The sequence below is a fragment of the Anser brachyrhynchus genome (assembly GCF_964034855.1).
Source record: "Anser brachyrhynchus genome assembly, chromosome: 20".
NCBI classification, from domain to species: domain Eukaryota; kingdom Metazoa; phylum Chordata; class Aves; order Anseriformes; family Anatidae; genus Anser; species Anser brachyrhynchus.
In genome coordinates this window covers 433,719-460,563 of record NC_137713.1, presented here as the reverse complement: position 1 = coordinate 460,563, position 26,845 = coordinate 433,719, and the positions used below count along the sequence as shown (strand labels likewise).

At 41.1% G+C, this 26,845-nt stretch overlaps 1 protein-coding gene across 10 annotated transcripts in view; it reads left to right on the top strand.

Moving 5' to 3' along the window:
• Positions 1–26,845, top strand: part of PITPNM3 (PITPNM family member 3) — a 91,200-nt gene that overhangs the window by 16,162 nt on the left and 48,193 nt on the right. For 9 of the 10 annotated variants that reach the window (XR_013941181.1, XM_080562958.1, XM_080562956.1 and 6 more), the window contains 2 exons: positions 10,264–10,371; positions 26,659–26,735. Coding sequence is in view for 9 of the 10 variants with exons in the window: in XM_080562958.1 (XP_080419084.1) it covers positions 10,264–10,371; positions 26,659–26,735 (185 nt within the window). In the remaining variant the exon portion in view is untranslated. The remainder of the gene's footprint in view (positions 1–10,263; positions 10,372–26,658; positions 26,736–26,845) is intronic. The other variant, XM_080562962.1, reaches the window with a different exon arrangement.

Here is a 26,845-nt window from a genome sequence, read left to right as displayed (position 1 = left end):
GGGATCAGCTCTGTACTCGACTGGTTTGTAAGATAGCTTTGAAGAAGATGCATCTTGCTGCATTATACTGATCTCACTCCACCAGGGGAAAACCCCAAAACTCTGAACCAACTGATAAATCTCTGACTTATTTCTGTGAGACCGAAATTGCAATATTATTTTCCAAAACAAACTGTTTCTACAGAGACATAATTAGTATTAGTCCTATTATAGAATCATAGAATCACAGAATGGCATGGGTTGGAACAGATCTTAAATATCATCTAACTCCAACCCCCCTGCCATAGGCAGGGATGCCACCCACTAGATCAGGTTAGCCATGGCCACATCCAGCCTGGCCTTGAACAACTCCAGGGATGGGGCATCTACAACTTCTCTGGGTGACCTGTTCCAGTGCCTCACCACCCTTACAGTGAAGAATTTCCTCCTAATGTCTGGTCTAAACCTATCCTCTTTTAGTTTAAGACCATTCCCCATTGTCCTATCCTTATCTACCCGAGTAAAGAGTCCCTCTCCATCTTTTTTATAAGACCGCTTTAAGTATTGAAAGGCTGCAGTGAGGTCTCCCCGGAGCCTTCTCTTCTCCAGGCTGAACATCCCCATCTCTCTCAGCCTTTCTTCACAGGAGAGGTGCTCCAGCCCTCTGGTCATCTTCATATCCCTCCTCTGGACTCACTCTAACAGGTCCATATCTTTCTTGTGCTGGGAGCCTCGAACCTGGACGCAGTGCTCCAGGTTGGGCCTCACATGGGCAGAGTAGAGGGGGACAATCACCTCCCTCCACCTTCTGGTTATGACTCTCTTGATGCAGACCAGGATGCAGTTGGCCTTCTGGGCTGCAAGCACACACTGCTGGTGCATGTTGAGCTTTTTGTCCACTAGAACCCCCAAGTCTCTCTCTGCAGGGCTGCTCTCAATGAGTTCTTCTCCCAGTCTGTACTCCTGTCTGGGATTGCCCCGGCCCAGGTGCATCACCTTGCACTTAGACTTGTTGAACCTCGTTTGGTTCACATGGGCCAACTTCTCCAGCCTCTCCAGGTCCCTTCAAATGACATCTCATCCTTTTTTGGTATTAACTGCACCACTCAGCTTGGTGTCATCTGCAAACTTGCTGAGGGTGCATTCAATCCCATTTTCTATGTCATTAATGAAGATATTGAAAAGCATCGGCCTCAAAACAGACCCCTGAGGGACACTGACCATCACCAGCCTCTACCTAGACATAGAACCCTTGACCACCACTGTCTGGCTGGTTGGTATCTAATAAGTTTTGGAGGCTCTAGTCTGCCTTTCTGTGCTTTGTGTGTGTATGTGTACGTGTCAGGGCATGGTTGGTAAGGATTTGAGATGGGATTGGGAGTGGTGTCATGCTGTCAGTAGCATGCAGAAGCGTGGAATGCTGTCTTTGAAAAACTGTGTCTCAGATCTCCCTTGGTTAGTGTACTGCTTCCAAAGCAGGTTATAACCATTTATTTTAACAATTGCTATGTCACTCATTGAGTCCATGTAATGCAAACCAGGTTGCATTCATCCTCGTAACTGAACAATTCAAATTGTTATTTATAACCTGGACTCCTCCATTGCTAAGAAGCCATACTTAAGGATTTTCTTCTTGTTGTGGCCCTGCTACTTTGATTCATTTTGTTCTAGGTATCTTGATTTTGTTCTAAACAAATTGCTCTCTTGCTTTCCTGGCTCTTTTTGGGAAGCTCGTGCACTCCCGTCAAGTCTAGCAACTCGTGGCTCTAATTTAAGCACAAAGCCTACTGGCTGGAGCAAAGCAGAGACAGCAAGGCAGAGCGCAAGGAGCAACCCATACGTTTGGAAGTTAAAACAAAGCCAGTGTATCTACACTCCAGCTATGTACTTAGCATGAGCCTTTTACCCATGCCCTGTGGGACAGTGAACTGGCAGAAATGTTCCCCATGACATTTGGGCTCTGTTACAAGTTCACATTCAGCAAGCATTTATTCTCTGCAAATAAAACTTTCTTTGTAACACCTCGCAAAGTTAGCAAGACATCCTTTCCATGAGTAAAAAGACTTTAAATATATGACTCAGGAGCAATGTGGATGAAACAGCGCCAAACTGATCATGTTGGATCGCTCCCTACCACAGAAAGGTTTGATTGTCTGACTTTAAGACTGGTCCTGTTTGGGCACTGGACTTTTTTAGGAGGCAGTATAAGGAAGTGAGTAAAACAGATGGACTGTAGGTATATACAGTCTGTTTTAGGGCACTAAATTTCTGGGCCTTGTAAGAACATTCATTTTATTTCCAGGGCTTCATTTTTTTGTAATTGTAATTTACAAGAAATCTTTTCTGCCAGGTGGCTGAAAATCAGGCTGGTGTTTAAGAGGAAGCTTGTTTATGATGGTTACTAGTAAAGTACGTGGGACGTGGTTTTTGTTTTGTTTTGTTTTGTTGTTGTGTGGATTCTCTTAGAAACAAAGTTAACAGTTAATACCACGTTTGTGATACGATGTGAATGGTGGTATTGCTGTTTGCAGGAGATCTTGTAACTACTGTCTAACCTAGTTCAAGTTCAGTTGAACTCAACTTCCAGTTATTTTTGATTTAAAGTTGTCTACCAGATGAGAACTGACCAAACATCAAAATACCTTCTTCATCATTCCTTTACTAAGTGCACTAAGTTCCTAATCCAGAATGTGGGGGCATTTTTAACAGGGATACAAAAACCTTTCTTCCCTCCTAAGCATGTAACCATAACAGATGTTACAATCCAAAATCTGCGTACAGCTCTGCTAAAGATCAAAGAGGTGGCATGTAATACAGCAGCATCATTTTTTCCAGATGAATTTATTTAGTCTGTTTAAAAACTTTTGTTGTTATTTCTGTTTTCTTAAATTGATCTTTACAGAACTGGCATCTGTATCGCTGTGTTCATAAAAAGTGGAAGCCAATAGCTATGTGCTGTATATTTTAAGCCTGGCTTTGCCTGTGCTTTGTCAAGGTTCTTAATCATGAAAGAGGCTATGGCAGCTTCCTGCTATTTAAGCGTTGCTTTTAATTAGCTGCATGGTGCTCTCCTGAAAATAGACCCACTGGTCTAATTCATTTAATTTTAAACTGCTCTGCTGAGAAACTTGTGTATTATTTGACAGTGCTGCCTTGAACTGAAGTGGAAGTTTGGAGGATCTAAATGTTTCTCAGCATGAGTGTGTTCAATGGCAACAGTGGGATGTAAAGTTCTGTTGTGCTTAGAAAAAAAACTCTCAATGTATGATGATGCTGTCCCTCATTCACTAAAGTACTGACATTTTAAGAAAAGGCTGTTTTGCAAAAATGGGTACTGAATGTCTTAATGTTAAGAAATTCATCTTTGCCTGCCTTGGTGTTTGTTTCCCCCTGCTTAGTGAGTTTAAATATTAGTGGCAGACACTTCTGTAAGCATGTCATTTTCCATGTGATACATTCATTTTTGATGATGTATGAATAAATTTCTAGAGTTACCAATAATAAATGTGTGATTTACCACCTGTTTGAAAGAGACCAAGTGATTGTTTCTAGTACTACACCGATGTCTGTGATATTAGAGCAGTTCTTAGTCTTCTGGTGTTTGGAATATAACTATGGACACCATGTGCAGCCTTGCATCACCTTCACTGCTCACAGGACTTTCCAAGCACAAAGATAGGTATTAAAGTTTCCAGATATTTCAGTACAAACTGTGTGCAACAGTCTTCTCAACATCCCTGTTCACAAATCTTTTTTAGCTGTTGCTTAAAACCAGATAGTTCTACTTGTGGTTACGGTGAATTAGCTGGGTAATTTAAAGCCAATACAGTGTCTTTTATAAATGGCGAATTTGATGCTGGAATTGAGTTGTTCCATAGCAGATAAAATACAATCATGACAACACCAGTTTCAGTATTTTAAAATACATTTTTGAAACATCAAATACTTTTGTTATTGATGACTGTGACGTGCTGTGAATTTACCCAAAGAGTGATAAAATGTGATATGTTTCCCATTTTGTTCAGTGCAGATGATGATATTTTTGTATGAGCAATAATTTAGTAGTGTACCAGATTGACACAATGAATGTGAGGAGAGATATCCTCTTACTAGGGTTCATGGGTGTTAAAGGAACCTTGTAGTTCACTGAAGTTAGTCTAGATTCTTTTTGGGGAAAAATAGCCTGTCACATTAAAAAAAAAAAAAAAATTTGGGCCACCATTCTGGGCCTGGCATGCTGTAGTCCATGTGCTAGCACATTTGGTATGTAATTGACTGGATTTTGGAATGGAGAAGACAATCCCAAAACTTCCCTTCCCCACTCTACTGCCTCCATTTTCTCAGCTCATCTTTTTTTGAGATAAACTGCTTTTGAATCAGAATGTCTGTGCAATATTTTTTTAGATTTCTAATGCTGTCTACTGAATCAGCCATTCTATAGCAGGATGATTTCCAAGGTTTGGAAGGAAGAGGATAAGTGTGCTTATACAATATTCTGCATACTATGTTTTAAATGCATTTGGGAGAAATTTCACAATATTCTTAGTTCTTGAGCATACGGAACTATTGATTTTAGTATGTAATACAGCTTTCATTAAATGCTTTTTAATTGTTTAATGTCAGGGCAGTTTATGTAGTCTGAAATGCTCCTAATAACAGTAGCTGTCCTTTTTATAACTGTTACTTGAAATAAAATGTGACTGCTATGTATAGATAATGAATATCTGCTAGTCAGTTGTTAATGCTCTAATAACAGACTTCTAGTGAGAGATGAGAATTTAATATGAGAGAAACTTCTTACGTGGATAAAAATTAAGTGTGTCTGTGGAAGATGTAGAAGTGAAGAGTCGGAGATGGTGCTCTGTTTCTGTTCTATGTTCAGTGAGAACAGGATGGCTAAATTGTTCAGGCTGTATTGAAATCTTAAGCTTTAGTGAGTGGAAGAGATGGAAGTAGAAATGAAAAACAGCCTCTTGATTTTTCTCCAAGTTGCCTTTATGCATTTCAGTAGTGACTTACCATGTAGGTTAAACCAGCTGTCTTACAGATTTCAGCAGTTTCTATGTTCCCTGTGAAGTGGGTATTGTAACTTTAAGCACTCATTCTTAAAATTTTGTTTAGAGAGAACTAAAATGGTGATGATTCATACAAGTTAGATGAGGTAGTTTATTTGTTTGCAAAATATTTTATTGGGCTCTCTTTTGGGAGTATGATCATTCACTGTGCCTGATGGGATATTCTTTCGAATTGTCAACATCCATTGTTCAAGAATGCTTTGAAGGTCAGTATGGTGATTGCCATTTTTGGAGTTGCTGAGGCATGGATCATAGACTAATGATAAAAGAAATGTACTTGGAATTTACTGAATGTGCTCTATATTCAAGTGAAGATAGTCATAGGACGGACTTTAAAGACATTTTGCAAGAGACTGAAATGTTGATAAACAGTGATTACCCACTGTACCAGGAGTTTGACCCAAGTATTACCAAGTTTTGATTACTTTGCAGTTAGCTTGCAAAATGTTCTTCAAATTAAGTTTTGTTCAGACAGATTTTCAGAAGAAAAGTAATGGGGTCTCCTTTATTTCTACAGTATGTGCCACTGGTCTGTTAAACAGTGGGTAACAATATTGCTTACGTGTAGTATCTTATAATGATTCGCATCCTAGTGCGTACATAGACTTTGGCCAGTACAAATGCCTGTTGTTCTACACCTTTAGCACATGCACAAAGGATGTCTTTTGCAGCATTGTCACTTTTCATTCTGAATAGAAGTGTGGATGGAGGCTGGAGAAATCAGCACAGAGTGGAATCATCTCACCCAGAGTCATAAACAGTATCACTGGTTGAACTAAGGGAAAAATATGCTTCTATTCCAGAAGTCTATCTCCAACTAAATTTGCTTTCTGGATAATGCAATGCATGTTTAATCATGTTAAGTCAGTATCTTACTGCTGGTTGCTAGTTGTTCTGGAATGTTTCAGGAAGGAGATCTAGCTGTGGTTGAGACCCTGGGAAACTTCATTTGTCATGGTCAGTATTGCTTCGTATGCAAAACAGGTGTTAACAATATGAAAGCACTACATTTTAATAAAGAAGCAAGGGGAAGAAACAATTTGTTAATTAATCCACAAGAAATTGATCCGAGGCCGTATTTTTTCTGGCTATATTTGGCGCTTGATGTGAGCCCTTGGGGTCTCCGAATGGACACTGTCATTGGAGCAATTGGTCCTGGTGCCATGCCTCCCTTTGTCATTACTTACAGATAACATCACAGCAAGGGTGAAGGTGATTCTCAGGAACTAGACTGTGTGAGGGAGTGTAAGGTGCATCCCCTTCCTCTGCTACCCAAATGGTTGTGGTGATGGTCAAGTTGTCACTCTCTAGACACTGCTGAAGTTGATTTGGCAACTGCCAGTTGGAAATTCCTGGTGTTTGTGCAAGATCAAATAGTCCCCTGTTCTTCTGCTGGTGCTCATTGCTGGAATCACTGAAGCAAATGTGCGACCTTCCTCAGCAGTGTGCTAGTCCTGACTCACTTGCAAATCTTTTGGTAAAGACAGTGATATGACGGTGAAAGGAGGTCGGCTTTGGTGGGTTTTTACAGCACTGAGGTGATGTTCAAGCCTAAATGGACAATGATAAATTCGTATCATCAGATCCTAGCCTTTAGAGCCTTGAATCTCTTAATGAGTCTTGAAGGAAGTGTATAAACCATTTCTGAGAGTAGTGCAAGAAGCATGCCATTACTTCGTTCATAAATTGGTATCTGCACTTATTTCAGTCAGTTTTTTGGGTTGGAAGAAGAGAATTCCAATACAAGCCTTTTGCTGTTTTTTTTTTTAATTATTATTGTTTGTTTTTCCCTTAAAAAAAAAAAAAAGGTGTATAGTTCTCAGGACTGTCTCTTAGAAAGATGGCATAGGTGGTAGGAGGGAGCTGTCTACCTTAAGAGTCCTTATAAGGCAGAAATGAAGATTACTAAATCGACGTGATCAACCTGCATTTTAATCTGACAGTAAGCTTAAAAATCTCCAATTTGTTTGAAGGAAAATATAACGTTTACAAGGACTGGTTACTAGATTACCTGAAGGATGACACTTCTACGTTTATATTATGTAACATACTAGTTGTAACATAAGCTCTTATGTTTACTGGCCTCTATATTACTAGTAGGATATAGGTAGAAAACCTTCTCCGGTATGGATCTTCCCAGGATTTGCTTCTTGCACTTACTTTTCAGGCTTCTTTTTGTTCTGGTGCAGGTGCCTGTAGACCACATAACAGTGACCTGGTTGATTTTTCAGTCTTACTAACATCAGCAATTAACAGAGTGGAGGGAAAAAAATAAAAAAAAAAAAGGAAGGAAGGAAGGAAATTAAAAGAAAAGGTTAGGACATACCTGAGAGGTGAAGAAAGGTACTCTTCTCCACTCTCTCCCAAACAGCCTTTCAGGAATAGTTAAGTGTTTAAATGTCAGAAAAATAAATGCACACAAAAGCATTAGTACAAGCAAAAGAGACAGAAGGCAATCCTACACTTAGTGGTAAGGGAGCTTCTGTCTTTGGTAGAGGAAAGTATATGTGTGGGCTAAATTAATTGGCCTCATTTGGATTAAATGTAGTGCCAGAGAAACTGCAGGAAGGACTGTGCTGGAATGGGGAGAGGCTGTCCAGGAGGGATACTGCAGCTTTCACCTAGAAATGAAGTAGCTTGATTCCCTTATTCTGCTTCCAACACCACATTTCCTGTTTCATGTCTCACCTGTATTTCTCACACGTTCTCTGTTATTTATTCAGACTGATTCATCAATGCTTCTTAGATACTCTTGCATCTGAAAGAACTCTGCACAGTGCAGCTGGAGTTAAATGCTCTGTTTTTGTATGGGGGAAATTGGAAACTATCCCAGACTGTACATCTAACCATGTCTAATATGCACTTCAGAGGCTGCCTGAGGTAGGAGGCAGAGGGCACAGCACTGGGCACAATTAAAACATAACATTAGTGAGCTGCTTTTGCTTTCTGATAAACAGCTGGGGTCAAACCCCATTTACTCAAATAAAGTACTATCTGACTACCTTGTAAACACAGAATTAAACACCTGTGTTTGCGATCTGAACAGCTGTATATGTGTTGACAGTTGATTCATCTGCGCTGGCTAGCTGCTTAATTTAGTGAAATCCACAGAGAAAGGGAGAAGTAATATTTTACAGTTTTCTTCTGCCCACCTCTCCCTTGTTGGCTGCTTTCCATGTGGCATGGAATATGTCAATCACAAAGTTCTCAGTTCATGGCAGGACTGAGTTATGCTACCATGTTGGATTTTTTTACTATTATTTTATTGCACGGGTACCAGCAGATTTTCCTCAGTTAAAAGATGATCACTAAAGATATTTTCTCTGTATATTGAATGTCCTACCAGTGTGAAGTTTGAGCTGTGTGTGAACAAGGTGTGATGCATTAGAAACAGTGTCACTAGCAGGACTAGGGAAGTGATTGTCCCCTTGTATGCAGCACTGGTGAGACTGCATCTCAAATATTGTGTTCAATTTTGGGCCTGTCGGTAAAAAAAAGCATATGAAGTTGCTTGAGCATGTGCAGAGAAGAGCAACAAATTTGGTGTAGGGACTATAAAGCAAGACTGATGAGGAGGAGTGGCTGAGGGAACTAGGGTGGTTTAGTATGGAGAAAAGGAGTCTGACGGGAGACCTCATCGCTCTCTACAACCACCTTGAAAGGAGGTTGCAGCAAGGGGGGTGTTGGTCTATTTTGTCAGGTGCTCCTAGATGTCTCTGTGCTCCTAGATGAAAATTTAAAGCTTTGTATAGCACAGGTGGCTTTTGATAAAAGGAAAAAACCATGCTTTTAAAGAGGTCTCTGAGTCCATTCTTCCCTCTGCCTTGCCTTTTAAATGTTGTAAAGTCAGAATTTCAGTATATTGAAATCTACAGGCTAGTATTGATGGTTTATTGTTGACTTTTAGAGATACACTTTCACTTCAGGCCTGTCTAGAGTAGGAAGATACTTCTTTTGATTACATGTTAAAATTTGGATATATAATAAACTTTAAAATGTTTATAATAATGGACCACATTTAGAGCTCTATTTTCAGGCTGAGGTGAATGTTGAACTACAATTATATGACTGATAGAAGTCCCAGGATGTTGACTGAGGTTTTCCTTGCATCTTGGAAAATGTTCATGGTCACATTCTGAGAAGTTCATATAGTTTGACTGTTATAGAATACTTTAACCGCCCTATAGTATAGCATATTTCGTTTCCTGAATGAGTATATAACCTGAATGAGTATTTTTATTATATTAATATAATTATGTCAGTGCTAGATAGTTACTACTTGAACAGTTTCATTGCAGCGTTTTTACCTGTATGACCCACAGAAAATCTTTTCTTTTGTGTGTGTGTGCGTGCGCGCGCATTGCTATTGGATCACAAGCTTGTTACTGAATTATACACATGAAAGTGCAGCATTTGTATTCTGTGTCAGGTGAGAGGCTTTTAGAACAAAAAGGTCATTCATTTTTCAAGAAGTTCACAGTGATATTGACACTAGCAAGCTTTGTCTTTTTCAGTGCATGTCCCCTGAAGCATTTCAGCTCCACCCAGTCATATAGGAGAATAGGCTTCCAGCCTGCTACATTGCTTCACAGCACTGTTGTAAAGACTGAATAAAAAATACTTACCTGACTTCTGGTTAGAAAATAGCTTCAGTCTTTTAGGTAAAATGTGTTTCATGAAAAAAAAAAAAAGGCATGTTGATACTTCAGTACTGTAAGTATCCTGAGTTTGTAGAGACTAAAGGAGGAGAACTGTGGTTTGGGCAAAACTGGAAGTTTATGTGAAATTTCTGTCAGCTGTTAGGAAAAAAAAATCCATGTTTTAGGGCTGTTTTGATCTTCATTCTTCAGTGCTTGCCTGGGTTGGGAAGAGGGAGGAATTTTGACTATTTATTGATATTAAACACTCGAGTGATTTATTCACAACTTCGTTTTTAAAAGACTTGCTCAAGGTAAGAGCAAAAATGCAAGCAGTTCTCTCTTTTCTCTGTTTTTCCTATACAAAATTTATGTAGCATATAGGTACACTTCAGGGTATATCACTAAGCAGGAAGCTTCCCTGGAGAATCTTGCATATGCTAACTTGTTATGTATTCTCATTAGGGAACATGATGATCTGTTTATTTCTCTCCTAGTTACTAGCTTTAACCTTATGTTTGTTCTCTTGTTCATCACTGCAGTTTATTCTGTTCTCCTTTTTCTTCCTACAGAAGAGGTGGTGGAAGGAAAAAGTGCCATTCTTATAGGCATGAGCCAATGGAACTCAAATGACCTTGTTGAGCAGATAGAAACAATTGGGAAGATGGAAGAAAATCAAGGTAATGTTTACCTTGTAATGTTGCCTTACATGTTAATTTAACATTAATAAGAAAATCTGACTATTGAAGCAATTAGGTGTCAGACATTATGTAAATACTAAAAAGAAGTATAATTTACAATGCCCCATAGTTAAAGGTTTTATGTAGACATGTAAGTAATATTTTAGTGCTTGGAAATCACAGAATTGTTGAGGTTGGAAGGACCCTCCAACTTCCCTGCTCAGGCAGGATCATGTAGAGCACATTACCCAGGATTGTGCCCAGACAGCTTTTGAATATCTTCAGGGAAGGAGACTCCACAGTCTTTCTGGGCAACCTGTTCAGCACTCTGTCACCCTCACAGTAAAGAAGTCTTACCCATGTTTCAGTTTGTACCTGTTGCCTCTTGTCCTGTTCCTGGGCACCACTGAGAAGAGTCTGGCCCTGTCCTCTTGGCAACCTCCCTTAAGGTATTTGTATACATCGACCAGATCCGCTGAGCCTTCCCTTCTTCAGGCTGAACAGGCCCAGTTCTCTCAGCCTTTCCTCATATGAGAGATGCTCCAGTCTCGTAATCATTTTAGCAGCCCTCTGCTGGACTCTCTCCACGAGCTCCATGTTTCTCTTGTACTGGGGAGCCCAGAACCGGACACAGTACTCCAGGGTGAGGCCACAGCAGGGCTGAGTAGAGGGGGATTAACTCTCTTGACCTGCTGGCAACACTCTTGCTTAATGTACCCCAGGATACCATTGGCCTTCTTAGCCACAAGGGCACATTGCTGGCTTGTGGCCAGCTTGTTGTCCACCAGGACCCCCAGCTCCTTCTCCACAGAGCTGCTTTCCAGCAGGTCAGCCCCCAGCCTGTACTGGGGCATGGGGTTATTCCTCCCCAGGTGCAGGGCCCTGCGCTTGCTTTTGTTGCGCTTCATGAGGTTCCTCTCCACGCACTTCTCCAGCCTGCCCAGGTCTCTCTGAATGGCAGCAGAACCTCCTGGGGTATCAGCCACTCCTCCCAGTTTTGTGTTAACAGCAAACTTGCTGAGAAGGCATTCCATCCCTTCATCTAGGTCATTGTTGGGTAAGTTAAACAATACTGGAGCCAGAACTGACTGCTGAGGGACGCTACTAGCTGCAGGTCTCCAACTAGACTGCCGTTGATCACAACCCTGTGAGCTCTGCCATTCAGCCAGTTCTCAATCCACCTCACTGTCCACTCATCTAATCCACATCTCCTGATCTTATTTACGAGGATGTTGTAGGAAACAGTGTCAAAAGCCTTGCTGAAGTCCAGGCAGACAACATCCACTGCTTTCCCTCCTCTCTCCAGCCAGTTACAGAATCACAAAATCACAGAATGGCCGGGGTTGGAAGGGACCTCTGAAGGTCATCTAGTCCAACCCCCCTGCTGAGCAGGATCACCTACACCACATTGCGCAGGATGTCATCCAGACGGGTTTTGAATATCTCCAGAGAAAGAGACTCCACAACCTCTCTGGGCAACCTGTTCCAGTGCTCTGTCACCCTCACAGTAAGGGAGTGCTCTCATATTCAGCTGGAACTTCCTGTGCTTCAGTTTGTGCCCATCGCCTCTCATCCTCTTGCTGGGCACAACTGAAAAAACACTGGCTCCATCCTTGGTTGTCCCATCATAGAAGGCAATCAGGTTGATGAAGCATGATTTCTCTTCGGTGAATCCATGCTGACTACTCCTGATCACCTTCTTGTCTTCCATATGCTTAGAGGTGGCCTTCATGATAAGCTGTCCCATCACCTTTACAGGGATAGAGGTCAGACTGACTGTCTTGTTCCATGACTCCTCCTTCTTTCCCTTTTAGAAGACTGGAGTGACAATGGCTTTCTTCTAGTCCTGAGGCACCTCCCCTGTTCTCCACAGCCTTTCAGAGATGATGGAGAGTGACTTAACAGCAACATCCTCCAGCTCCCTCAGGATGTGTGGGTCCCTCCCATCCAAGTCCATGGATTTGTGGTATCAAGTTTGCCTAAATGTTCTCTAAACTGATACTCCTCAACCAAGGGAAAAATTTCCTTTCTCCATACTTTATCCCTGGTATCCTAGATCAAGGATTCTTGAGGGCACACGTTAACAGTAAAGACTGAAGCAAAGACGGCATACAGTAACTCTACCTCCTCTGTATCCTTTGTCACAAGCAACAATTTCTTGCAATGTTTTGTAAAAGAAAGAATTCTCATCTGTTTTCTTCTTTTACTTCACTTCTATTCACACATAACCGCTCAAAGAGCCTTTACAGGCAGTGTATCCAACTCAACAGCATTTGATGAGTTGGTTTATGTGTAAGATGCATCTACATTCTGATATTGCTTATCATAGAATGGCTTGGGTTGGAAGGGACCTTAAAGATCACCTAGTTTCAACCCCCTGCCATAGGCAGGGATGCCACCCACTAGATCAGGTTGGACAAGGCCCCATCCAGCTTGGCCTTGAACACCTCCAGGGATGGGGCATCCACAGCTTCTCTGGGTGACCTGTTCCAGTGCCTCACTACCCTTACAGTGAAGAATTTCCTCCTAATGTCTAAACTAAATCTATCCTCTTTTAGTTGAAGACCATTCCCCATTGTCCTATCCTTATCTACCCGAGTAAAGAGTCCCTCTCCATCTTTTTTATAAGACCGCTTTAAGTACTGAAAGGTTGCAATGAGGTCTTCCCAGGAGACATTATAGTGTGTGTATCTGTGTGTGTGTATATGTATGTATCCTGGGGAGACATTATATGTATGTATGTATGTATATATATATATATATATACACACACATTCCTTAATGTATACTGTAAGTGTACTGTAGCTTTTCGTTCATTGTGCTGGTTTTTACCATTATTGAACAAGGCTGTCAGTCAAGAGTTGAAGTTGGTAAGGAGTGGGGCAGAAGAAGACTGAGCCAGTATTTCATGTACCATGTCTTGTTATGTCAGCATGTAATTTCATTGCTTCAGTAGTGCAAAAGAAAGAAGAACGCTGGCTGTAATGCATGCTGCTGATTAGGAACTTTCCTTGATGCACTCGTGCTAAATACATCAGATTTCTTAAAAGGTGAGGCAGTTACAGGCGTTTCCTTCTTTTCTCTGCCACTCTCAAATTCAGTCCTACTGATTTGCTACCTGTTGATTTTTCCTTGCATGTGCCCCTCTGTGTTTGTCTTCATAGTTATCTGCCAAATGCTGATAGATCTTATTGCAGTGTTTTTAGTACAGATATTTAATTACACAGTGCTTTTGTTACGGCTTAATAAAACTGAATAGCAATTAGTGATTTTGCAGTCTTAGAAATGTTTCTGACTAGCAACCATGAGATACAAATGAGGAAAGCAAAGAGAGAATGAGGAGGATGCTTGACTGTATTGTCTCCTGTGCCACAGTAAAAAGCTATTTCAGTCTTAGCCCAAGTGTTTATAGCCAAAAATTGTAAGTCTAGGTAAATCTGAGTTCTCTCTTTAAACACATTATGTAGAAAAGACAAAGATGCCCTCTGTGTTGTCTTTTTGTGAGGAACTTCACTGTCTCAATGGAAAGATGTGAGGGGTATGGTCTGCTTTTCCAGTGAATATGTGTTTTTTTGCCGAAGCTGGATTTACTTGTGATTCTCAGAAAGTGATGAGTTCACTGGCTCTGGTTGCAGAAAGCTTTGTTGCAATTTAATCAGTCTCTAGGACAAATGGTTTTGCTCAGTGGCTATGCAGGGAGCAGAGCACTGACTGCTTTTCATGGTTTAACAAATCAATTAATAGAGCATATCATTTATGGGATCTTTCAATGAATTAAGATGTGTGAGAAGATGCAGCATGCTCTGAGCAGAGCTGAAGACCCACTGGACACTACTTAAGTAATGCTACAGATCCAGTGTAAGACATGCAAAGGTTATCAGGAACTTTATAAATGGCAAGTGTGTAATTTAGTTCAGTCATTGATTTTCAGTAAGTACAACTGAGAGCACTTGACCACCACAACCTTTCTCATCAGTGATAGAAATACATCTTCAGGAGAAAACTTGGAGCAGCATTTAAATTGATTAAGTTTTCACTATGGATATTTCCGTTGATGTGAATTTGTGTTGTTACAGGATTATAGGTAATTGGCATGTTCTTGTTTGGTCATTATTTCTTTTGAGGAAAACAAATGTGTCTTTGTAAGACATGCTAGAATTAGATGACATCTGGAAATTATGTGCGATCTCTGCTTCTTTTGATTGTCTCCTCTTGCAGTTCTCATGCTTTTCAGGAGCACACAATTACTGGCTTTTGCCAGAAGGAGTACTTAATGTCTGAGTGTAAATGCGCTTGGGGATTAAGTTTGTATGCTCATTAAAATGGCGATAGGCGACCTTTCTTGTTCTGAGCCTTCTCAAAGTTATAGTGCATTAAAGCTATGAAATTAGTTATTTCAACGCTGGTATGAAAAGGAAAAATAAAGCTATCTGGTTTTGTCTCTCAAAGGTCCATTTTGTATGACAAGAGATGTGTTGACCTTCAGTGTTTTAAATAACAGATGAAAAGAGCTCATCTAGAAAGCAGTCAAGTTTTATTGCTGTTCTGGTTCATAAATAATTTATTGGAGATATGTGAAAGTGCCTGCTTGCACACGCACATTCCAGGTTCCAATAAAAATTACTTTATTTATAACTTCTTTCTTTCTTAAGGGGTTTAGCCAGGTCTGGGGCCTGACCAAGTAATGCATCTAGGCCAACAGTTATATCCATCCAAAATAATTTTGAGACATCCAAGAAACAAGTGGAGAAGTGTTCTCATTGCCACCTTTTACACTTCCCCTGCAGTTCATTTGCTCCCCATCCAGACCCAAACATTTAATCCTCTTTGACATTGACTAGCTTTCAGCTGGGTGTTCCAGCAAGGAGCTGATTGATACAATAGAGCCTGAAGTCCAAACTATCATCTTGTTTATGGAAGTGAGAAGAATTCATTGATGTCATCATGCTGGCTGACTACTGTATTAGGCTCCCACAACAAAATCTACTTTGTTTGTCCCTTAATCCTTTCCAAGAAGCTCTCAACTGTGCCATCACCAACTGCAGGCTCCATACAGTCCAGCCCCTCCCTTATATACAGCAACAACCCCCTGCCTTGCCTGCCCTGCCTGTCCTTCCTGAAGAGCCTATAACCATCCATCACAGCACTCCAGCCACAGGATGCTTCTCACCAAGTCTTGCTTATGCCGATGATGTCATAGCTCTGGAACCAAGCTCAAGGTTCTAGCTTCTCTTGCTTGTTCCTCATGCTGCATGCATTGATGTAGAAACATTTCAGTGTGCTCCAGTGTAGCCTGCACCTCATGGAGCAGATTGAAGGATCTCACTAACACAGAGTGCCTCACACTTTGGCATGCTGTCCCATATCACTTTCCCCTCTTCAAACCTAGTTTAAAGCTCTTTCAATCAGCTCTGCCAACTTGGGCACAAAAATTCATTTCCCCCTCTGAGAAAGGTGCATCCCATCAGGCGACAGCAGGCCTGGTGCCATGTAGACCATCCTGTAGTCAAAAAACTGTCAGAGCCACATACTGATCAGCTGGATCTGCCTATTTCTCTCACTGTTGTTCCCTGATACTGGAAGGACAGAGGAAAACAATACCTGTGCCTCCTGATCCTTTAACTAATTGTCAAGACCCTGAGGTCTCTTTTGATCACCAACTTTATTGCTGCATACATGAAAAAGCAGTAATGGATAAATAATCAGAGGGCCATACCAGCCTAGGAGGTTTTCTAGTAATGTTTCTTACCTAGGCCCCTGGGAGGCAGCAGACTTCCCAATGAATGGGATCTTGTTGGCGTATCAGACCCTCTGTTCCCCTCAGAAGGGAGTCACTGATGTGAATTTTTTTTTCATAATGGAAGTTGTCTTGTTACTGGGGGCAGACTGACTTGCCTTAGGCAGCCTCTTCAACCTAGATGGATCTTCATCCGCACCGTCCTGTCCGTCAAGTTCCCAAGCCTCATACCTGTTTTCTTAAGGGCGCCTGGGAAGGCAAGATAGGCAGGGAGGGGATTCACATGCTGCACTGAGCAGAAACCTGCTTCCATCCCCCCTTAGCTCTTCAGTCTCACCACCTTCTGCCTGGCGGAGAAAGGATAGGGAATTCTTCATGTCATATGTTATGACTGGCTGACACCTCTGTCCCGGGGATGGTAGGGTATGATTCCACCAGTCCATCTCCTTTTCCATCTCCCTGATGCTCCTCAGCCTGCCCACCTCCTCCCAAAGCTGTCACCAGGCTGAGCATTTCTTCAGCCTGGGTGCACCTCCCATCAGTGTATTAAACTGATGCCATCAGACACTGACAAGCACCTCAAGCACACCCTGCAGCCTAAGACCTCTTTTTTCAGTCTAATTATGTGTGGGTCTTAGTTGCTTTGTTGAATTTTGCATTTCAAACGTTTGTTTAAAAATAAAATAAATTAATGATTGGGTCAAGAGAATCACAAGCAAATATTGCAGATATGCCAACTTGGCTCTGAATTAGCATTTTCCATTTACTTAGCAGAAGGGTTCGTTTCGTTGCATTAAATGGGTTAGATTTTTTTTTTTTTAAAGATGTTAGTCAGTTGTGGTATGAATACTCACCCATAAAATCTGAAATTATGAGCTATGTCGAGTTGGAGCCATTAAAGTCCTATGGGAAATTAATGTTGCTGTGCAAGACAAGGTGCACACTAATATGTTTTATCAAGCTCTGCATCTGGTCTCATCTTTCATTGGGTCGCCGCTTCAGTCTCCTTTGCCACATCCTCCATATATATAACCTCCTCATCTCCAAGGTTCTCCAACATTTATGCAGTAGTCAAAATACTCAGTATAATGGAAAAATCTGTATGCACCCTCATGGTTCTGTGCGTTCAGTTACGGTGACTTTCACTTTGTACTGGTGTTCTCTGCCTCATCCTCAGGCACTTAGGCTGCATTGACTAATTTTTTCCACAGTGAATGTTCTGTGTAAACAAACTACTCTCCTTCTCCCCAGTAGCATGTGACCTCTCCTTCCTCGACTCTTTCTAGAGTGTCATATAATTAATTAAAGGGTGTTTGGACATAACCAAATGTAGTGTTTATGCTGCTATTAAATTTATTGCAATAGCATCTGCCACTGCCTGATAATGTGAAGAATGGAAAACAGAATTTGGCTGAATGGAATGAACAGTGGAAGGAAAGGATGGAAATTAGAATGGCAATAGCATTCCAAAACACATCAGATGGCTCATATGAAAACAGATTTACTTCTAGCAGCAGGTTTTAAAGATAAACAGTGAATTGGACTTCTGCTGTCCTTGACATGCAAATCATCCATGATAGCAGTTTATACTAGAGTAGGTTACCCATGTTCAACAACTGCTGTCATTTTATTTTTGTGATGCTGTGCATTCTAAAATACAGCTCAGCAAATGTTTGCAAAATGGAGAAAACTTAAGGTAACTTCTAAGCTACGTTTAGCTGAGTGTGGGGTCCTGCTGCAGAGAACCCTGATTTCCTTGCTGTCCTTCCACAGATTCCCTTTTTGGTTTTGGACCTGTATTAAGATTTGGTTCACATGCTAAAATCAGCAGGTGGTCTTACATCATTTTCATTGGGCCTAAAGGTTCCCTGGCTGTCAGTCCCATTCAGAGGGTCATCTCATCTGCAGGTGTATTATCTCCTTTCCTTTGTACTCCCATTCTTGTTATATTTGACACAGCATTTATTTATATATATATATATTTTTTTTTTTTCTATTTGAAGGTAAATTTCACTGTATTCTTGCAGGGGGAAAGTCAGGTTCTAAAGTGGAACATGAATGTTGTTTGTTCCAGTGATAACTTGTTAAGCTGTTAAATAAATTCAGATGATTAGAACAGGGTAAGCCATGCATACCATAAAGCCTGCTGAAGGTACAGCAGCTAATGTTGCAAGACTGGATATGTGGTGAAGAAGATGAAGAAAGATCCCCTTAATACCTTGCTGGTGCTTAGGCACACAACTGTGTTCAGCTGTGCTATACTCTGATGCTGACCATATTAGCAATGTAATCACAAGGGAGAACAAAAAGAGTCAGAGTTATACAAAGTACTCTATGGGGGTGCAAGGAAGATGGATCCAGGCTCTTTTCAGTGACACCAGGGCAAGATGCAGCATAAACAAACTGGAACACAAGAGATTCCATGTAAATATCAGGAAGCACTTCCTTACTGTGCAGGTGATGGGAGCCCTGGCACAGGTTGCCTGGAGAGGTAGTGGGGTCTCCCTCCTTGGAGAACTCCAAAAGCCACTTGGACACTGTCCTGGGCACCCTGCTCTGGTTGGCCTGCTGAAGCAGGGTAGGGGCCAGATGGACCCAGAGGTCCCTGCAAGCCTCTGCCATTCAGTGCGATTCCGTGGCATCTCAGGAGCATGAATTTGCAAAGATACATGTGTATGTAATGACTATGAAGCACAGCTGTGTAGTGAAGGTAACTTTGTAGAACTCATTTTACCTGCAGCAAATTTCTGTGGTGAATAGATACGTTTATTTCTACTGGTGTTACCAATCCTTTGTGGGAAAGTAAGGTGGATTCTATGATTCTATTCTAGTTTCAACACTGCCCCCCAGATTTATATATTTTTTAATTTTTGTTTTTGGTAGCTTTGCAACAGGTGGTAGCAAGCAACTAGAGGAATTGCAGATGGTCTTCTAATTCCTGGCCAGAGAGATGGCAATTTGTTGCAGATTCTGTGAAAATCACTGTGTGGTGAAAACCTTTGTACTCCTATGTAAAGCACAGTGAATTGCTAGGACATAGAGTTCCTACTACCTTTATTTCACTAGCATGCTTTCTTTTGACAAAGTAAATAAATAGTTCTTTGAATTTGATGAGTCTCCTCATAAACTAAACTCTTCCTGATATTGTCTCTTTAAGTGTAGAGCTAATTTCAAAGCCCTTTAGTAGTATAGATTTCAAGGTTTGTAGTTACACAGATGAAGTAGAATGCCCTCAAGTGGTTAATCAGGGATGACATTTAAGTTTTTGCCATCGGATCACAGTAAATGTCTTCAAAAGGGTATTTTAAAATACAGGAGGTCTGCATTTCAGTCTATATTCATATTCCTTGAACCTCTTGAGGGATGACTATATGAAGAGAAATGTAATGTGATTTATCAGCACCCATTTGATGCTGTTATTTTGGCAATTTAAGAGCTGTTGTGGGATTTGTATGTAGAGACTGGGAAAGAGGGTAGGAGCAAGTAAAAGATGACCTTGCTTGAAGCAATTCTTAATAGTTGAAAGCAGCCCAAGTGACCTCTGGCATACTCCAGTTTGTGGTAGCAGCTTACAACTAGCGGATTCTCTTTAATTTTTTATTTTAAATAAAATGGGAGCACTAAAGGCTATTGCAAGCTAGCAGGTGCTGTGGGAGATATTTCCGTATCATTGTGGAAGGCAGTTAAACCTCATTTCAATGCCAATTTTTATTACAGTCCCATTTTGTATACTAGTCTGTATTTCATCTGGACAGGGAGGCATGAAATTAATGTGACTACACTGAGATCACAAGACCTGTTGTAAGCTGTTGTCGTACAACTTCATTATAGAAGACCTGTGCATCTGCACTGAGGACAGTTCTGCTACTGGAGAATTCACATGCATGCAAGACTCTGGTTTGATAAGTGTGCACGGATGTGTTGGTTCCTGTTTCTGTGTAGATGTTCCTGCCATGTAGAGTTAGAATTTCCCGGCAAAATAAGTGTGTCTGTGTTACTTGAACCAAATGTCTTTCTGGGTGACTGTGTTCTGATGAATTGTTCTGATGAATAAAGCCTTCACCTTTTTTCGTTTGTGTCAGGCTTTACAGCCATGCTAGCTTTGCATAACCTGTACCAGCAAATCTAGTAGAAGAGAAGAATCACATGAAGTAAAGATTTCAAACTATATTGCTGTTGTGCACATTGCTGTCATCTGAGTAGCTCTGACTACTTCTCCAAACTGAGTGACAGAAAAGAATGCAATCATTTATGTTCCAATGTAAAACATGCCACCCTTCATTTCATTTTCTTAGGCTTGCGATCAGGATCAGTACCACTCTATGTAATTTGTTCATTACAGCCACCAGCATCTTTTTATGTTCTGCCTTGCAGCACTGCGTGCAAACACTGTGCTGTTTGCAAAGGTGAGAGACCTGCTGTAGCTTGAAAACTGTGAAGCACATAAATAAAGTCTGATAGGCCTTTTCATATCACGGAGAGATTCTATGCCTTGTCAACAGTGTTTCCTTACATTTTCATGGATAATTTAATTGTGGTCGTTTTCTGAGAGGTAGATAAGTCTGATGATATTTCTAGTATGTGAATGGCTTCCTGTGTTGTTTAACTGAGAATTTTATTCTAAGGCTGATGTTGAATAACCCAAATCTGAGAGTGAGTGGGTACACATGAAAGAGAAATCCATGCATGTCTGACAGACACCTTATAGTCATCACATAAGTGGTAGGGTCACAGGATAAGCAGTAGCTCTGTGTGATAAATAGCCAAACCATATGGTAGTTGCTGACTTATCTTTGTCTCTGCAGTCTTCTGCTTGATAATCTCTCCCTCTGGCATTTATTCTGACCTTTGAAGCTCATAATCAGCTTCAAGCAAAACTGCATCATTAAAAGCACTTTTTTATCTCCTAAACATCAATTAAGTCTCCTCAGCAAAGTATCAATCTCATGTCTAGTACAAAATGGGGTTTCTCTGAGTGTAGGTGAATTGATCGGGGTTAATGACAATCCTGATTCCTGTGGCTTGAGTTCTTTTGCTCTGAGGAGGAGCAAGTGTTGCTTTGTGTCACTAAACCTTTGTGAGTGTATTGAAATGCCTCTACACTTCTGCTTGGTTTCCCAAGGTACAAAAGCTACTGGAATGTAATGTTTCTTGCTCCCCTCAGTTTAGACATACTTATTCTCATCTCACATCACATAGGTGATTAGTCTGTCCTAAAGCAGTTTATGTATTTGACTGCCTTTAGGAGTGTGGTAAATTGTTGTAGCTTAAATTCATCATATGCAGTGCATTTTTTGTCTTTCTGTCATCTGTGGAGTTCTACATGCAAGGTAATTTTTGTGGTTTAGGAGATTTTTATTTCTCTCTCTATTTTTTTAATTACCTTTGCTGCTATACCTTCAGCTCTGTTCTCTGACAGACAGAATGTTTTGCAGTGGGAGTGGGAGGTGTTAAGTTCTGTGATAGGTGAATTAATTCCACAATTTCAGACTCTCAGGCTCCCAGAAAGATGCTCTCATCTGCACAGGTGAGATATTTGACCTTTAAGAGGGAGGTCATTGCATCTTAGCAGAATAATTGATTGTGATCTGGCATGCTGGCTAGGTTGAGGAAGCATCTGGAAAAGACTAAGACTTTCATTCTTTCCTGAAGCCTGCAGGAAGCCAATGCAGTGATATTAGGTCAAGTTCACTCAATAGCATGAAGAATTTATTCTGCTCAGTAATATGAACTAGAGCTGTGTAGGATGGCTCTGCAGCCGTTTACAGATTTGGGTTTTCAAATGTTTGAAAGATATTTCCCAGTCAAAGTGAGAAAACAGTTTGGAAAGAAGACCAATATTCTGATAGCAGTCTACTTTACCTATAGAATAGGAACTGCGATTAAAACAGTGCCTGGAATCTACTGTCCAGTTATCTATAAGATTTTTATGTGTGTGGAGCAAGGAATTATCCTTCAGTCTGGCATTTGATGCATAAAGGAAAAAGCAACCCACCCACTCTGCTTTCTAAAGACCTATTATTAGAACAAGATTTTCAAAGGAACAGGGCACAAGTAATCCCAGGAAGTATCTTGTCTAATGTGTTGCACTGTAAAGATAACAGAAAGTGTTTGTGTGCACATGATGAATCCTGGGTTTCCCGTTTCAGTACTCTGTTGAAGATAAATATTATGGTTCCCTATAAGGTGGTGCCCCATGGCCCCGAATAACTATTTTTCATGACTGATGACATTTTAAAAGTAATGTTTGTGTGGTACTGGTTCTGCTTTGAGCTTAGGTGCTAGAAAACTCATATTTTTCCTATGAAGAACCTCAGAGTAAAGTGGGTCTTCCGGACAGGCTTTTGGAAACACCACTTTTAATTAGAAGCAGATTTAAAGTGTAGAGACTTCCAGAAAGCAATTATGTTTGTTTGGAATTTCCAGGTTTGTGGATTTATGTTGTTGCTGTTTGTTAGTGGTGTTTGTGTGTGTGTGTGCTATTTATTTTTGTTTGTTTCACACAAATATTAAATGACTAATCCTTTAAATCCTTGCCTGCCAAAGAGGCAAGAATAATCACCTTCCTTTTAAATGTAGAGAAACTTAGTCACTGTTTGAATGATTTTCTCATGGCTACAAGGAATGATAATGGCAAAATCTGCTATAGAATTCGTTCTTAATTGTAATGCAGAAGTCTGTGTAAATTTATTTTGTAAATTCCACTGAGGTATAGGAATGAAGGGTGTTATGTAAAGACAACCTGGCACTTTTAGTTCATAATTGTTTTCTTTTAAACAAAAGATTACTGTAGATTTAACGTGCCATAGTTCTCATAAAAAACTTTATGGCAGTTTCTCTTGTTTCATTACATGACAGTGGTTATGTTGAGGCAGATGCTGAGATGCTGGACTCAGCAGTAAATCATCACAAATTTGCCATTTGGGCACATTTTAATAAATATTGACTTATTTGTAGCTTTTGATATTCTGTATCTTATACATGAATATTTTGGAGAACAATGGCCCATAAGGTAAAGAAACAAGTGTCATGCAATGAGTAGGAAAACTAATGAATGGAAGCACATTTAACAGATAAAGCATCTCAATATATTCTGTATTTCGAAACAAACTAGTTTGTTGTTCTCGGGCCAATATTGGATGGTTAATAGATTGACAGTAGGCTGAACAATAAACTCAATTAGATTAGGTGTTAAAAGCCTGTCTCTCAGTTTTATTTGTATAGGTTATCAGTTTCTTGTCTTACATAAAAAGTCACTACTAAGCACTGGTCCACTGTGAGCGTCACGTTGCTGGGTCCTAGTCAACTTGTTGTCCACCAGGATCCTCGGGTCCTTTTCTGCAAAGGTGTTTTCCACACTGTCAGTCTGGGTTATTGTTCCCCAATTGCAGGACTTTGCATTTCATTTGGTTACACTTCATCATATTCGTGTTGACCTGTTTCTTCAGCCTGGTGAGATCCCTCTGAATGGCAGCACAACCACATGATGTCTTAGCCACTCTGCCTAGTTTTGTGTTGTCTGCAGGCTTGTTGAGTGTGTAGTCTGTCCCATCATCTAGGTCATTAATAAAGATGCTAGACAGGACTGTATGTAGTAGTGACCCCTGGGGTGCACCAATGGACACTGGCCTTCAGCTGGACTTGTGCTGCTGATCACAATGCCTTAAGCCTGGCAGTTCAGCCAGCTGTCAGTTCATCTCACTGTCCACTTATCTAGCCTGTATTTCCTCACTTTGTTTGCGACAATGTTGAAAGCCCTGATAAAGCTGAGGTAAACAACATCCACTTGTCTCCCTCCATTCACTAAGCCAATAGTCTTATCACAGAAAGCTATCAGGTTGGTTAGGCTTGATTTCCCCTTTGTAAATCCGTGCCAACTACTGCTATTCACTTTCTTGTTTTCATGTTTGGACATGAGAATAGCCAGTAGAGCAGCCTATCCAGCCAGTCTGCCTGTTTATTCAGATTTATTTATTTATTTATCCAGAATTATGTATTCTGAATTCTTATAATATACATATTCACAACTATATCTTTGGGTCTGTTTAGTTAAATGTGTTGAGGTTTTTTAATCACATTTGTTAATGTTAATACCGTAATTAACATTAGTATGTAGTAATTTGTTAGTAATTAATATTAGTATATAGTAGTTTGTTAAGTATGTTAATACAGTTGAACTAGCAGATATTGCGGACCTGCTGTTTGAGGACCAAGAGTGTGCACCTAATGCCTCTGACGAGATGTTGTAAAAAATATGGTGTTTGTCTAGAGTGGTCTGAGTATATAATTGACTGTATTGAAGGTACTGAATCTGCTCTCATTGAAGCCAAAAACACTCTAAATTCTGCTCCAAAGTCAATGTGGACTTTCATTGTTGTCTTTATAACAGATGATGAACATACGATCCTGTTGTGATAAAAGGTATTAGGAAAGCACTGTGTTTATCTGCAGTGTTTCTTCCTGTTTGTTCAGGTTACAAGTTTTTTTCTGTGTGAAAATCTCTTGCTGTAAATTTCTGTTACTCCTGTCATGCATCCTGGTAATGTAGCACTGCAGTTACTTCTGGGAGTTTCCCAGCTAATCACAGAGATTTATGGAAGAGCTGGATGACGAAGGTCTTCAGAGAATTTTAAAGGCTCAATTCACTTGTCAACATATAGGTGATTGGTGCCATTTAAAATATCCCAGAGTATCTATGATACCTAACATTTGGTTCTTGCAGAGATGACCTCTTCTACTGCTGTTCCAGTCCTCTTCCACTACTGTTCCAGAAAGGCACAGATGATGAACAACATCTGTGCTGGTACTGTACATCTCTGCATAAGGACCCGAATCTTGTTATAAATGTTGCTGTAAGAATAGAGGAGTATTTAATACGTAGGACTGCAAAAAAAACTGTTTATTGTTCAGTTTATCCACAGGATTTCCTGTGAACAGATCTTTCTGTTTTGAAACTATATAACTCTATACCCTTATCTACCCGAGGGTGCTGAGGGAGCTGGCAGATGTGATTGCCGAGCTGCTTTCCATCATCTATCAGCTGTCATGGTCAACCAGAGAGGTCCCAGATGACTGGAGACTTGCTAATGTGACACCCATCTATAAGAAAGGTCGTAAAGAAGATCCAGGGAACTACAGGCCTGTCAGCCTGACCTCAGTGCCGCAGAAGGTTATGGAACAAATCATCTTGAGGGCAGTCACACAGCATGTGCAAGACAACCTGGGGATCAGATCCAGCCAGCATAGGTTCATGAAAGGCAAGTCTTGCCTGACCAACCTCATCTCCTGTTATGGCCAGGTAACCCACCTGGTGGATGAGGGAAAGGCTGTTGACATAGTCTACCTAGACTTCAGCAAAGCCTTTGACGTGGTCTCCCACAGTATTCTCCTGGAGAAGCTGGCAGCCCATGGCTTGGACAGGTACACCCTTTGCTGGCTTAAAAACTGACTGGAAGGCCAGGCCAAGAGAGTGGTGGTGAATAGAATGAAATCCAGCTGGCAACCAGTCTCAAGTGGTGTTCCCCAGCTGTTGGTATTGGGGCACACCCTCTTCAATATCTTTGCTGATGATTTGGATGAGGGAATTGAGTGCACCCTCAGTAAGTTTGCAGGCGACAACAAGTTGGGGGGGAAGCGTCAGTCTGCTTGAGGGTAGGAAGGCTCTGCAGACTGGGCAGGTTGGATCGATGGGCAGAGGCCAATGGGCTGAGGTTCAACATGTCTAAGTGCCGGGTCCTGCAATGTGGTCACAGCAACCCCCTGCAGCGCTACAGGCTTGGGGGAGAGTGGCTCGAAAGTCGTGCAGAGGAAAAGGATCTGGGGGTGCTGATTGATGCTCACCTGAACATGAGCCAGCAGCGTGCCCAGGTGGCCAAGAAGGCTAACAGCATCCTGGCTTATATCAGAAATAGTGTAGCCAGCGGGACCAGGGAGGTGACTGTCCCCTTGTACTCTGTACTCTGCTCTGGTGAGGCTGCACCTTGAGTACTGTGTCCAGTTTTGGGCCCCTCACTACAGGAAAGACATTGAAGCCCTGGAGCATGTCCAGAGAAGGGCTATGAAGCTGGTGAAGAGTCTGCAACACAAGTCTTTTGAGGAGTGGCTGAGGGCACTGGGGTTGCATAGTCTGGAGAAGAGGAGGCTAAGGGGAGACCTCATTGCTCTCTACAACTACCTGAAAGGAAGGTGTGGGGAGCTGGGGGTCGGCCTCTTCTCACATGTAACTAGTGACAGCACAAGAGGGAATGGCCTCAAGTTGTGCCAGGGGATGTTCAGGTTTGAAACTAGAAGACATTTCTTTTCAGAAAGAGTGATTAGGCATTGGAACGGGTCACCCAGGGAGGTGGTGGAGTCACTGTGGAGGTGTTTAAGGAAGGGTTGGATGTGGTGCTTAGGGACATGGTTTAGTGGGTCATACTGGTGGAAGGGGGATGGCTGGACTAAATGATCTTGGAGGTCTTTTCCAACCTTAATGTTTCTATGATTCTATGTCTATAAAAGGTGAGGAATCCAAGTATTTATGCAATCAATTATGTCTTTTTTCCTTTCAGGTGAATTATATAGAGCCTCTTTAAGAAAACAAAGGTTACCTGCACAAGGCAGTATTGAAATACATGAGGACAATGAGGTGAGATTGTTTCCCAAAACAGATTGTGCTGATTTCCAAGGATCAGATATGTGGAAATACTCTCTTATTGTATTATGGAATTGTAAGCCTCTTTGATGGCTTAGTCTTTC